Raw genomic sequence first — 13934 nt, forward strand, 5'->3', positions numbered from 1 at the left:
GCAAGGAATGTATAAATTAGACATATATGTCCAGAAATGCACCTAATCCTGAATTTGTAGGTATCGAGAGAGTAACGAGCGCACGAGATGCTTTCACAGGGGTTACTCAAACTAGGAAATGGAAAAAGTCAGATGCATGGATAGTTCATTTCGCAGAAAAGATTGGTTGATTTTCAAGCCTTCGTGCTTCTTATTTCGCACTTCAAACGACATTTTTTAACTTGTCCCTGTGTAAACAATCATCTTTCACATTCTCCTAACAGAGAGTTGGGTTGCGTGCTCTGCCCTTACAGACGGGCAGGTACAAAAGTCGGACCGGATCAACTCGGACCGCCAGTCCGGGTCGGATCAACTCGGATCAACTCGGATAGACTCGGATCATGAAATTGAAACTTTTACCCATTTGAAGGTTAAAATTCCGGTCGAAAATGGGCCAAATTAAGAAAGACTCGCGACGTTTCATAGGTTCTTTGGTCTTCTCTTAACTTGGTTCAAAATAATTCTTCATTCGTGAAATATGGTGCATGCACCAGAATTGGGCTACGACACCCACCCCCCCATCCCTCATTCGCGTTTATAAGGCCGACAACTGTTTAAGGGTACATAATTGCTTTAAGGTGGTCTTTTTTCTCTAATTTTCGCAAAGCAAGAAGTCTAACTATAAGGACATCCTCGTGGATGAAATAGAACTTATATTAAATTTCTGGTATTTAGTTTTATCAACTTGGTTGATGAGGTAATTTGGCCACCCTAAAGATGTTTTAGAGCTGACTCAGATTTTAAGATTTTTTTTTACGTTTCGAGCGTTAACCCCTTCGTCAGAGCGAATCAAAGAATTGTGGGTTGTTTGTGGTTTATATAGTGGGCAGTGGAGATAAACTGTTGGTGGAAGCATTGTAACGATGCAAACAAGAATAAATTGGTCGAATGAAAAACGTTGTTGATTCCATGGGGATTAAGAGTACCGATTCCGAAGATGAATTTTTGCTCTAAATTTTTGCGGCTTTATATGCTAGCCCAGCAACGCAGCATCGCAGTTTTTTTTTTAAAAACTAACCCTCTGACATATTAAAATTCGTTTGGAATAGACACTATTAATCATAATATTATCTAGAACGTGTATGACTCTGACTTGTAAAAACGTTAAAAACAAAACGTTGATCAAAAAACTTAGGAAAGATGTTTCGGCCGAAAATCTTCGGCCTTGATCGGTTTAAAAAATATCAAATAAGCAAACGCTTATCTAACGGTTCACAGTTTGCGCGTGCTACAATCACGACGCGTAACGAACGATCACCGCGCGAGGGAACAAATCGCGTGAGTGAGTTATAAATTTCCGGAATGTCAATATGTTCATTGCCCGCATTTCGGTCTCGCTGAGAATGACAGGCCTCAAGGAAAAGTCTCTTGTGGTAATCACGCGCCTTGTCGACAATGGTGGCTTGGTCAAAATCTATACTATGGCCAAACTGATTCGAGTGTTGCACTATCTTTGAGTTGCTGTCGCAAACACGGACTGCTATGCTGTTTTCTTTTCCTTATTGCCAAGACTCTGTCTGTTTGCCCATAGTACACAAAATTGCAATCAGAACACCCAATTTTGTAGACCACACATCTGGATTCTTTGGAGTTTAAATTGTCACTTTAGCGGCTTTTGAATTGTGAGAATTCAAAATACACCTGCACTTGGAAATTTGATAATATATGTTAGTTCAGAGAGAAAAAATTCTCAGGCTCACTGTTTTGGACAATTCGTTCTTGTGTTTTTGCTGACATTGACATTTCTATTTTTATATTCTTTATTGTTGTATTTTTACGTGTTAGCCGCGCGCGCAGTTAGCCTTGCGCCGCGCGAGGACTTTACGTCGCGCGTTCCGCGCGCAAGATGGCGTGGAGAGTGGCGTAGACAATTTTGGATTTTTTTGCCTTTGGCCGTAAAGAGAGCTTTAACTTTGTTGCTGGAAAAATTGTGTTTGGTGCTTTCAGTCTTGTCGGAAGCGATCGTCGTTTAAAGCCGAGAAATCGTCAAATTAAAACCACTCGTTTCAATGCATTTGGTGCGAAATTGTGTTTCTCGCAGTTGTGGTATAAGAAAAAAACATCTTTCAATTAATTTTTACTTTTTTAAAAGCAAAACAAAATATTTCTTAAAAAGGATATGGCCAGCATCTGATTATTTTGTGGTTCGCACCTAAAGGAAACGAGATCAAAGAAACTAATGTTGTTATGAGAACGAAGAGAAGGACTTAATCAGGAGAAGCAAGAGGAAATCATAAGAATAAATAAATTTGTCGAATTAAGAGATCTTGACGCCAGTGGTAAAAGTTACTGTCACAATTTTAAGCTTACGTTTGCATGCAATGCTGTGATTTCGCGCGGATATTACATAACCAACAACATTTTTGACGTAACGTACAGTTTAGAACACATTTAGTTGAAGTCTTATCTTTTCTGTCGAGGCGTTACTTTTGAAAATGGGAAGTGATATCAATTAAAACCACTGACACACACTCTTTGCATTTTGAATTGTTAATAAGGCACTAGAAGCTACAGACAGAAAGACTCAAATTTGTTCCCCTTTAACGGCTTTTATTGAACTTGAAAATTCTACCCAACATTTCACTTCTAAATTGCTTCTATACCCCTGCTACAACCAGTTACTGTTCGGGTAACAAAAATGCCGTTTAATATAGGCGTGCTAGCGCTACTTTCGGCAGCAACAGAAACTGAAGTAAGCGTTGCCGTGGTTCATGACAGCTTCGTTAGAAACGGACGCCTCATTTCCTCCGTGACCCCATCTAGCACTACATCTGTGGTTGTAAAATGCGCCCACGTACTGTCCATTCTTTGTGGCCTTTCCTTTTGTCCCGTAGATAGAAACCTCTGCGTCACAGTTGCGGTAGTCACCTGTGTCAAGACAGATCTGAGCGCAGTTTTTTTTGCTAGGGATATTCCTCACCCTCTCTGAGTTATGCCATGGCCCACTTCCCCCTGACGCGGTGCTTCCTCTGCAGGCAGCAGCGGCCGCCATGTGGAGGGACTGCCACGCCAAGTCGTACGCTGTGTATTTGTCATAACCCGCCAAGAGAAGGTTCTGGGGAAGACGACCATTGCTGTCGAGCATGGCGAAACCCGAAGGTTTTCCAGCTTTGGCCAGTTGTGCTTTCAAACTAGCGACCTTACCAAGGGAGAAAGCAAGAAGAATATCAAAGTTGATTAGCGAACTGTCTCCCTTGGAATTGTTTGCTATGTTATCTAAAGAAATATCACAAAATCAGCACAAAACCAAGCATATTCCTTCGTCAATTGAAAGGTTCTTGAAAGGGGGAATTTGGGGTGGATTCTCAACATTAAAACGAAGAAACGCATGGCAATCAGAAAACTACAATGCCTCCTAGTCCATTAAAGACGATGTGAAAATTAGGTTTCTATGTAGATGCGAAAATTTTGCATGTGCAGAAAATTTAACTTCTCAATGACCAAAGAAACTCTATCCTGAAAATATCTGATCACAGTTTCAATTTTTGTTTTAAAAAGTAATACATACCTCCTTCTCTAACTTTGCCAATCTGCTAACATGACCTACAAACAAAGTAGAATGCGATGAGATTTATCAAGTAATGAAGACCCGCGTTTCAAATCATTACAAGCCAAATACACTTTTCTTAATTTCTAACTCTAGTTAGCTTGGTTTCCTGAGCAGTTTGCTTAGATATCGTAAGTGAAGGAAAGGTTGGCAACTCAAACCAAGAAACAGAAATTGACCTGTTTAATCACAATGAAAGCATTTTCTTTGAACTTTTTCTGTACGTATTTGACTAGTGCTTTTCAACTGAGGGATGTATGTCCTTGAGTCATTAGGGACAAAGTTTCAGGGCATTGTCATGTACAGACGGTTTACCGTAAGTATTCACCAGGTTGCATCAAAGCAATTTATACTTTTTTAGCAGTTCATTAAAAAAAAAAAAAAATAATCAGTATTTTTAATATCTCGCTCATGGTGTGATATTCATTCTCTTAGTTGATGCTTCTTTTTAAGTAGGGCATCTTAGGTGTTACTCATTCGTTAGTTCAAGGTGGCGCAAAATTTAAGACAACAGAAAATTATCGATTTGAAATTCCCATTCAATAAAATTCACTAAAGCACCAGTATTTAGTACTGAGCGCCTAATGCAAAACGATAAATGCGTGTTTCTGCAGAAGTCAAAGCTACTATTCCGATTCGCTTAGTAGAAGAAGCGCTGTCCTATCAATAATGAATTAATAGACAAGTTCATACTCCTTTGGACTCAGAACTGTTCTCTTACCTGGAGTACTTCTGCCAGGGTCTTCAGCAAGGCAGGAAATAGCGTCAGTCTGAGAAAAGGACACAAAATGTTATAATTTTGAAAATTACCACCAGTAATTGAACGAAAATCTAACCGCAGATACGAAAATTAAATGTATTAATTCCGTAAGCAGGTTCAGTTTGGGGCAACACGTAATGAATCCAACTTGACTCGGGCGGAAACTTTGATTTTCTTACCAGGCATTGGCTTTTAGGGCAGCTAGGTTTTTTGCTTGCCAAAGCCCCATGTTTAGAAGGAATGGCGAGAGCCACGGCAAGGAAAATAAATTTGAAAGCTTGAAACTTCATCTTCGTCTGTCCGCACTAAGGGAAGGCAGTGAAACGTGGAGTGTTGAAAGAATAGTTTACTATAACTAGGCAACGTCATCATGAGATGGTAAAACAAAAGAAAGAAACTTGTTCCATAATCTTGTTCGTTAGACAATAAAGCTATCGAAGGTCAGGGCCGACTTTTTGATTTCCGGTTTGTTTTAATTACACCGATCATTGGTCATGGATCGGGTATTATGCAAAACTCTTATGCATTCATGATAACAGGGTAGCTCATTCAAACCCTACTTAGAGCTATAACTATACATTTTCGTATGTTTCCCTATATTTTATTCACTGGATTTGCCTCAGTATTACAATGCAAGGAATACATGCCTTTTACTACCATGTGCCAATGTGAACGTGGACCGGCAAACAGATAGGCGACAAAAATATATTGTACCCCCAAATAGCAAAAACAAGCACCTGAAGACCGCAACAATAAATGCCATTGGATAGCACAACACCAATTAGGACTTTTTCCGTGTTTACAGAGCCTCATCCAAACACGAGGAGGGTTGGGAGAATTCGAGACAGTTATGCAAACCCGAGACGCAGCCCAGGGTTTGCATAACTTTCGAGAATTCTCCCAACTCCCCGCGTGTTTCTAAAGATGAGGCTGTGTAAACTCGAAAAAAAAGTCCTCTATTGTTTTTATAAAATATTTCTAACAAATAATTCGACAAATGAAGAGAAATGTTGTTATTTATTTCTTGATTGAAATAGATTTTCTTAGTACATGCTCTGGACAATCATATTTGCTACTAGACAATGAAAACGCTCATCTGACAACACATGAACCAATCAAACTCGAGTTGAAATTTGTGGCAAGCGTCTGCGAGTGCCGAGTAGACGACGGCGATTTCAGCTTTGAATCCTCGTAAATCTTACAAAAAAATACCGAACGTCAGTTGAAAACTTGAAGAAATGTTCAAAATATACGATTCTGTGGGAAAGAACTTTAAGATGAAGAGTTTATTTAAGCTGAAAATGAATGTCACTGTGCTTGCTCGCTCTTAAAATTAAAATGACGTGAACTTGCCCGATTTGGCAGCCTGAGAACATGGTTGAGAAGTTGAATCGCTCATCGTGCCTTGTGAAATTTTGCTTGTTAGAAATAATAACACAAGCAGCGGATCCAGATTGTTGAAGGTATTGCTGGTAATAGTAATAGTAATCGTAATAGTAATAGTAGATTTTTACGCTGAGAACGACTCAGAGAAAATACATTTTATGCAAATTTGGCAGCCAAAACACGGCAACCGGCCGTGCAAAGTTTGATTTGAAACATTTATAGTCTGTAGCATATAGTTTTGTGTTCGTTTTTGTGTACATATTTTGAATAAAAATTGTCTTTCAGAGAATGTTAAGTACTTAGATGCCAACGTTACCTTGAAAAACGTTAACTGCTTATTTTGTTGCATATTTTATCGTCTTCGCTTGAGCTCCCTCGACGAGGTCGTCTAGCTCACGATCATCGAGGCAGGCAAAGCACTGTGGTTCTTAAATCTTTTGCTTTTTTTGTTTTAGGGCTCAAGGGGCGGAGGTTGAAGAGAGGGGGGGGGGGGGGGGGAGTGGGGAGAGATAGGCAAACCCCAAACAAAATTTGGGAAATTTTTCTTCACTTTGTTAGCAGTTTTACTTGAAATTATTTTGCGAGTCTTGTGAAAGCTTTGAGATGTTTTCAAATTGTGCCAGGGGACACAGAAAGCGTGACGTCACAACCGTGTTTACATTCTCTCATCTAAACACACCCATCGACCAATGAGAGCGCGCGTACTATCTCAAAAGTTTTATAATTATGCATCAGTCAATTCCAACAGGATCCATCCGCCCTTCCCCAGGCTTATGAAAGCTTTTTCACTCCAAACTAGTATCGGATGAAGTCCTTTTTCTCAGTATTGTGGCAGTGACCGTTCTTTCTGTGGATCTTCCATCTCATTTATGACCTCCCACACGCGGTAATTAATGGAGTTTTTATTGTCTTTGCTGATAAACTTATCATTGAAACGAAGCAAGAGGGCTGTTAGATGAAAATCACGAGAACTTCAAATGTCCGGGAGTACACTTACGCCCTGCCCCCGGGAGGGACAATGTCGGAGAAATGCCCCACTAAAGAGAGCTATCAGAGCTTGTGTACAGTAATAATAATAATAATAATAATAATAATAATAATAATAATAATAATAATAATAATAATAATAATAATAATAATAATAATAATTATAATAATGATAATGATAATGATAATAATAATAATAATAATAATAATAATAATAATAATAATAATAATAATAATAATAATCTTTATTTGCAAGTTTTAGCTTTACGATGTTTTATTCCGATGACGTGATTTATCATTTTTGCGCAGTAGTTTGGTAGACGAATTCAAGTGTTATCTTACCTGTTTCGCGTGGCTTTTTAAGAGTAGAAAAATAGGAAATGAATTCAATAAGAAAACACCAAAACAAGCTCTCTGTTAGTAAGATATTAGAAAATACAGATCCACAGTGAGAAAAACACAAGGTCCTTCCTCTTTAACAGCTTTTATTGAATTTCAAATGTTACCCAACATTTTGGCGATAAATCTTATTCTACCCTTACTACAACCGGTTTAATTGCGCGGGAAACAAAAACTGCTGTATTAATGTTACTTTCGGCAGCAACAGAAACTGAAATAAGCGTAGCCGTAGTTCATTACAGTTTCGTTAGAAACCGACACTTCATTTCCTCCCACGTTGTTAGCATGACAGCCATAGTTGTAAAACGCGCCCACGTGCTGTCCATTCTGTGTGGCCTTGCCCTTTCTTCCATAGATAGAAACCTCTGCGTCACAGTTGCGGTAGTGACCTGAACTCAGACAGATCTGAGCGCAGGTCTTCTTGCTATTTCTATTTTTCACCCTCACTGAGTTACTCCATGGCCCACTTCCCCCTGACGCGGTGCTTCCTCTGCAGGCAGCAGCGGCCGCCATGTGGAGGGACTGCCACGCCAAGTCGTACGCTGTGTATTTGTCATAACCCGCCAAGAGAAGGTTCTGGGGAAGACGACCATTGCTGTCGAGCATGGCGAAACCCGAAGGTTTTCCAGCTTTGGCCAGTTGTGCTTTCAAACTAGCGACCTTACCAAGGGAGAAAGCAAGAAGAATATCAAAGTTGATTAGCGAACTGTCTCCCTTGGAATTGTTTGCTATGTCAGATCTAAAGAAGTATCGCAAATCATATTCCTTCGTCAACTGAAAGGTTCTTGAAAGGAGGGATACTGTGGTGGATTCTCAACATTAAAACGAAGAAACGAATGGCAATCACTGAACTACAATAACTTCTAGTCCATTAAAAACGATGTGAAAATTAGTACATTTATTTTCTTAGGTTTCTATCTAGTTGCGAAAATTTTTTGTGAAGAAAAATTAACTTATCAATGAGCAAAGAAACTCTATCCTGAAAGTATCTGACCACAGTTTCAATATATGTTTTAAAAAGCAATACATACCTCCTTCTCTAACTTTGCCAATCTGCTAATATGACCTACAAACAAAGCAGAATACGATGAGATTTATCAAGTAATCAAGACCCGCGTTTAGAATCATCACAAGCCGAATACACTTTTCTCAATTTCTACACCTGGTTAGCTTGGTTTCCTGAGCAGTTTTCTTGACCTGTTTAATCACAATGAAAGCATTTTTTTTTGCGTTTTTCTGAACGAATTTGACTAGTGCTTTATAGAGCAGAGTCATGTACAGCCGGTTTACCGCAAGTATTCAGAATAGGTTACATCAAAGCAGTTTATATTCTTTTTAGCAGTTCATTGAAAGAAAAAAATCCGCAATATTTTTATATCATCGCTCACGGTGTGATATTTATGAATTCTCTCAGTTAATGCTTATGTGTTACTCCTTAGTTAGTTCAAGGTGGCGCAAAATTTAAGACAACAGAAAATTATCGATTGAAAAGTTCCCGATTCAATAAAATTCACTAAAGCACCAGTATTTGGTTAGCGCCTGATGTAAAACGAAAAGTGCGTGTTTCTGCAGAAGTCACAACTGCCATTCCGCTCCGCTTGGTAGAAGAAGTACTCTCCTCTCAGTAACAAATTAATAGCCAAGTTCATACTCCACTTTTCTTAGACTTAAACCGGTCTTTTGAACTCAGAAGTGTTCTCTTACCTGGGGTACCACCGTCTCCAGCAAGGCAAGAAATAGCGTCAGTCTAATCAAAAATGTTATAATTCAGTAAAAATCATCGCCAAGAATCGAAAAGACATTAAACTGCTAACAGCAGATGCGAATTTGCGAAATTGTATTAATTCCGTCCGCAAATTATTTGAGTAACGGCCGGAAACTTTGATTTTCTTACCAGGCATCGGCTTTTAAGACAGCAAGAAGTTTTGCTTGCCAAAGCCCCATGTTTAGAAGGAATAGCGAGAGCCACGACAAGAAAAACAATCTTGAAAGCTTGAAACTTCATCTTCGTTAACTTGTGTGCCTCAATGCTTTGCCTTGGTGACAGTCGTGAAGTGTACTATATCTATGCATCGTCATCATTTGTGGGACGGTGAAACAAAAGAAAGAAACGTGTTCCATAATCTTGTTCGTTAGACAATAAAGCTATCGAAGGTCAGGGCCGAACTTTTCAATTTCCGGTTCGTTTTAATTATGCAAATCTTTTGGTCGTTGATCGGGTATTATACAAAACTCTTATGCATTCATTACTGGGTAGCTCATTCAAACCCTACTTAGAGCTATAGCTATACATTTTCGTTTGTTTCCCATGTTTAATTCACTGGATCTGTCTCAGTATTACAAGGAATACAGGCCTTGTACTGCCATGTGCTAATTTCAACGTGGACGCAAACAGACAGACGACCAAAAAAAACCCCATATAAATAGTAAAAACAAACACCATTAAGACCGCGACAATAAATGCCATTCAATAGCACAACACCTAGCCTGCGTAGCAGTAGTTCCCGTTTCCTTCAAGCCAAGCGGGACAAGCGCGCGATGGCACTGGGTAAAAAAGAGCAAAAAAGTAGGAGCGGGGGTGCTCCTTTTTGCCCAATGCCCTCGCGCGCTTGCCCCGCTTAGCTTGAAGGAAACGGAAACAACTGTTACGCAGGCTACACAACACCAAGATTTATGCATCAGTCAGTCAATTTCTACAGGGCCCATCCGCCTCCCCCAGGCTTATGAAAGCTTCTTCACTCCAAACTAGTTTCGGATGAAGTCCTACAGTACAACCCCGTTAACACGGTCAGGTCCCAAAAAATTGGCCCTATTACCGGGGCAGGGTCAAATGACAAAGTATATCGCATTCGCACTTCCTGAACAACCCGTTCTCTTTAATAAACAATGGGAACGAGATGTACGGAATTGTACGTCTTTGTTGCGAAGCACATTGACTTAATTAATCGCTTCGTAATTTGCCTATTAAAGGCGGATGTTAGCGTCAAGATTTACTGTATTTCCTTTGTCATGTTTGTAATGAAAACAAGGGGGAGTGTTGCTTACTTTGTAAAGGAAATCGGTTGTTTGATTAGAGTAAATGACAGAAGTCAATGAAATTGACGTGTCACAGGCGTTTTGGTTTTCTAAATTTAGCGTGAGTGGCCGTATTAACGGGGTAGTATTATAACAGGTTGTACAGTTTGGGACTTCAAAATGTGGCCGTTGGCCGTATTAACGGGTGACCATATTGACGAGGGTTGTTTTTTATAAGAAATCGTATGGCGCTTTAATTTTGCCAGGCCAAAAAACACCGGCCGTAATAACGAGGTGACCGTATTACCGAGGTGGCCGGCCGGGGGTGGCCGTAAGATGGGTTCCACTGTATTTCTCAGTATTGTGGCAGTGACCGTTCTTTCTGTGGATCTTCCATCTCATTTATGACCTCCAAGACGCGGTAATTAATGGGGTTTTTATTGTCTTTGCTGATAAACTTATTATTGAAACGAAGTACAGTGCCGTTAGGTGAAAATCACGAGACCTTCAGATGTCCGGGAGTAGACTTACGCCCTGCCTCCTAGGAGAACAGTGTCGGAGAAATGCCCCACTAATTCCCCCCTTCCCCCCCCCCCCCCCTGAGGGGAAAACGGGGAGAATGGGCACTACTGGGATTGACTGATGCATTAATCTAGACACTATCATTGCTGAAGGCGAGCAAAGGGTAATGCTAGGGTTGCGCTCGATTGACCGTATTCCGGAATAAGAATAAGCGGAATACCGTGTAGCACGAAAATTTTGCGGGAGTTTTATTTTGCGAATGGGCGATTTTTTGTGGTTTGCGGGAACAAATTTTTGCGTTTCGAGACGACTGAAATTTTTGCTGGGAATTAATTTTTGCGATGCTCTGGTTTAAGGTTACTTATAGGGAAGGAAGGTCGAATTTTTCTCAAATAAATTTTTTTAGATAATTGTTGAAACAAGAAAGGGATGCAAAGTTTCGTGAAAACAGCCGTTAGAAATCTTAAAAAGAACGCGAGCTATCTGTAAAACAAAGTTTTGTAGGAAAAGCGGTGAGCGAGTGAAGGTGTCATAATCCAATTTATGCGGGACTGTGTTGAGATATTACGCGGCAAAATTTACCCGCGAACTCGAATTACCGGCAAAATTTGCATATTTTTGTCTACATCGTGTTCATCGCATGTCACGGCGTTGTATGTAAAATTTTACTGTGAAACAGCGTTCCATTTTGGATTCAAGCATTGCGTAAAAGGTTGTTATGAAGAAAGCGAAACTAGAAAAGTCGCCTTGGGTGACAGTTAAGAAAAAACCGGGCCCAAAGAAGGTCGAAAAATCATTTGACGAAGCCAAAAAACTTCAGCTGGCGGAGAGCAAGGGTTCTTGGTACAACCAGTCAGATTTTCTATAACTGCCTCGGCAGCAGAGAAATTCGAGGACGATAAATCGGATAGTGGAGAGTCGAACATTAGTTCGGAGTCCGAAATCGAAGATACCGGCGACAATCCAGCCACTTTCGCCGTTGTTGACCGGCTGAAATTAAGCAGCGAACCTCAGCGCGAAGCCTCGTGTACTGATAGCGGTGAGAAGTGCGTGTCTCGTGTCAACTCCGCTGGGGCTGCCAGTTTCATGTTCTGCGTCTATCTGCCGTTTTCTTCTTTGTTTTGGTTTCGCCGGTAGCTCTCTCGCGCCAGACTTTTCCCATAAAGAAATCGCTTTATAAATATTACAGTAACACTAAATGCTTACAGAACTCCCAAGGGAATGCTTCTTTGTGTTTGATTGGCCGGCGGCGTGAGCGCGTTGACAAGTATTTTAATGAGGTGCGAAAACTCGGAAAATGTTTCAAGGCCGAAAACACGGCTTTTGTTTTTGCGCGAATTCCCCATCTTCAAATGAATTAATAGGGTATGTAGATTTGCCAGATTTCAACGAAATTTGGCCAAAATGGTCATCAGATATTAATGCATCAAAGTCTGTCAGGCTTTTACAAAATTCAAAATATTTTTCCCGTGACGTGTTAACATCTGACGGGACTACAAAAATTTTCTATTGTCCATCTTTAGGATGGGTTTTCTCACAAACCAATAGAAATAAAGAAAAAGCCTGACACACTTTGTTAGCCTATTATCTCCTGATTGATGTGGTGCAGTCTGTTTGGTTGTGCGCCTTTACGTGAGAGTGGGTAATTCAGTTAAGTACACGTCGCTAGTATTGAGTTTGCAGGCCTCTGAGCGCTTATGTATTCAACAAAATAAAAAAAACATCGATATTTTCGCAAACTTCAATTTATCAGCTTTACAGTGATATATAGTTTTCCGTGGTTTTATCGAAAGCAGCGCGCGTGCGCTAGATTTTCCTGAAGGCACTCGCGAAACATGGAAGTAACCTTAAGCAGCAGAATATTTAAGCGGAAGAAACGTGAATATTTTCTACTTTTTTTGTACGGTCAATTGAGTCACAATTGACTCTAGTTACATACTAGAGACATGTCACTGTAATACATGTACCTTACTGCGCAAGGGGACTGAATAACAACAAAACAAAAAGCCTACCCCTACCATGCACAGCCAAACACTGTTTCGTTAATATGGTTTGCCACGACCGGTATTACCGCATATTTTTTTGATAAGAAAGCAGTATGAATTTTTGATTTACCCCAGCTGAAACCTTTCTAGTTATACAGTGGGGCTATCGAGTGAAAGATGTACTCCAGCTAGTATAAAACTTTGAGACCTAACTGGGAGCGGCCTGCTAAAATGCAAAACTATGCCCTATTGTAACGCAATGAGACAGACTCAGTCGTTTATAAGAACACTCTTGTTCAGTTGAACTTCTGTGCAGGCCGTCTCAGAAGCGCCATTAGAACATGGTTGGCCTGCTGCACGATTCAAGTCTGAGCGTTCCTTCAGGTGACCCATTCGTGCCAATCTAATCTACTGAATTGCTTTACTCTTGACAGCTCTAGTTGCTTTTTCCAAATGTTCTTGATTTAAGTCCAATGTATATCGCTCCAGTGGCACAAATCTATCGAAAGCGGAGTTTTAATTTTTGCGGCGTTTTATTTTGCGGGTGTGTTTTTCTGCGGGAACTAATTTCTGCGGATCGAGGTCAATCCGCAAAATCCGCAAAAATTAGAACCCGCAAAATTTTCATGCTACACGGTAGCTCTTTTGAATCAAATTTGGGAATACATTTCTGCAAAATTTCGCTGATACACGATAATTTAAGAACCACTTTGTACTCCCAACTCCAAACACCTCTTATGAGGGATTTCTTGTCATTACTGTATGCATTCCAATTCCAGAATAGGGTCAATCGAACGCAACCTAACTTCCTTATTCCTCCCGGCAATTTTTCTATAATCGTGAATCCCTCGCTATTTTGAAGAGAAACTCTTTAATTTCGCTGGATGCTGCTTACAGTAATCTACAATCATTTTAGCGACTTCCTTCCGGCTACTTATTTAATGTAAACATTTAACTGCTTGACTGACTTCAAAACTGGATACACTGTCACTGTACGTATTTTAGTTCCGACTGCGTGATCCGATTTAAAACATAAATAGTCTGCTAGCAGTTCCTAAATTTTCTCGGGGATATTAATTAAAGCAAGCGGAGCAATTTTTCGAGCTCTTTCGCGTGGTTCGTTCGCTTTATTGTCACTAAGAAAAATAAGGTTAAAGAATTGCCCTCAAAATTAAACATGAAAGTAAAAATTGTGCATATAAATGTGATGGCCCCGGGGTCACATTGGTGAAATCTGATTTGCTCTCGAGAGTTGAGATCACGACGTTTCAAATACACAGAAAAACAGACAACG

At 40.1% G+C, this 13934-nt stretch overlaps 2 protein-coding genes across 2 annotated transcripts; both read right to left on the reverse strand.

Moving 5' to 3' along the window:
* Positions 1 to 2574: 2574 nt before the first annotated feature.
* LOC146485718 (uncharacterized) lies at positions 2575 to 4694 on the reverse strand. The gene is made up of 4 exons (XM_085103073.1): positions 4526 to 4694; positions 4308 to 4356; positions 3548 to 3582; positions 2575 to 3178 (listed from the first exon to the last, which is right to left on the reverse strand). Exons 1-4 carry the CDS (start codon positions 4634 to 4636, stop codon positions 2705 to 2707), a joined length of 669 nt encoding a protein of 222 aa, XP_084959199.1. The 5' UTR covers positions 4637 to 4694; the 3' UTR covers positions 2575 to 2704.
* A 2493-nt stretch (positions 4695 to 7187) lies between these two features.
* Positions 7188 to 9198, reverse strand: LOC146485719 (uncharacterized). The gene is made up of 4 exons (XM_085103074.1): positions 9013 to 9198; positions 8823 to 8865; positions 8150 to 8184; positions 7188 to 7778 (listed from the first exon to the last, which is right to left on the reverse strand). Exons 1-4 carry the CDS (start codon positions 9121 to 9123, stop codon positions 7308 to 7310), a joined length of 660 nt encoding a protein of 219 aa, XP_084959200.1. The 5' UTR covers positions 9124 to 9198; the 3' UTR covers positions 7188 to 7307.
* Between the last annotated feature and the right edge of the window lie 4736 nt (positions 9199 to 13934).

The sequence above is a fragment of the Pavona decussata genome, unplaced genomic scaffold (assembly GCF_977016875.1).
Source record: "Pavona decussata unplaced genomic scaffold, jaPavDecu1.1 SCAFFOLD_25, whole genome shotgun sequence".
NCBI lineage: Eukaryota > Metazoa > Cnidaria > Anthozoa > Scleractinia > Agariciidae > Pavona > Pavona decussata.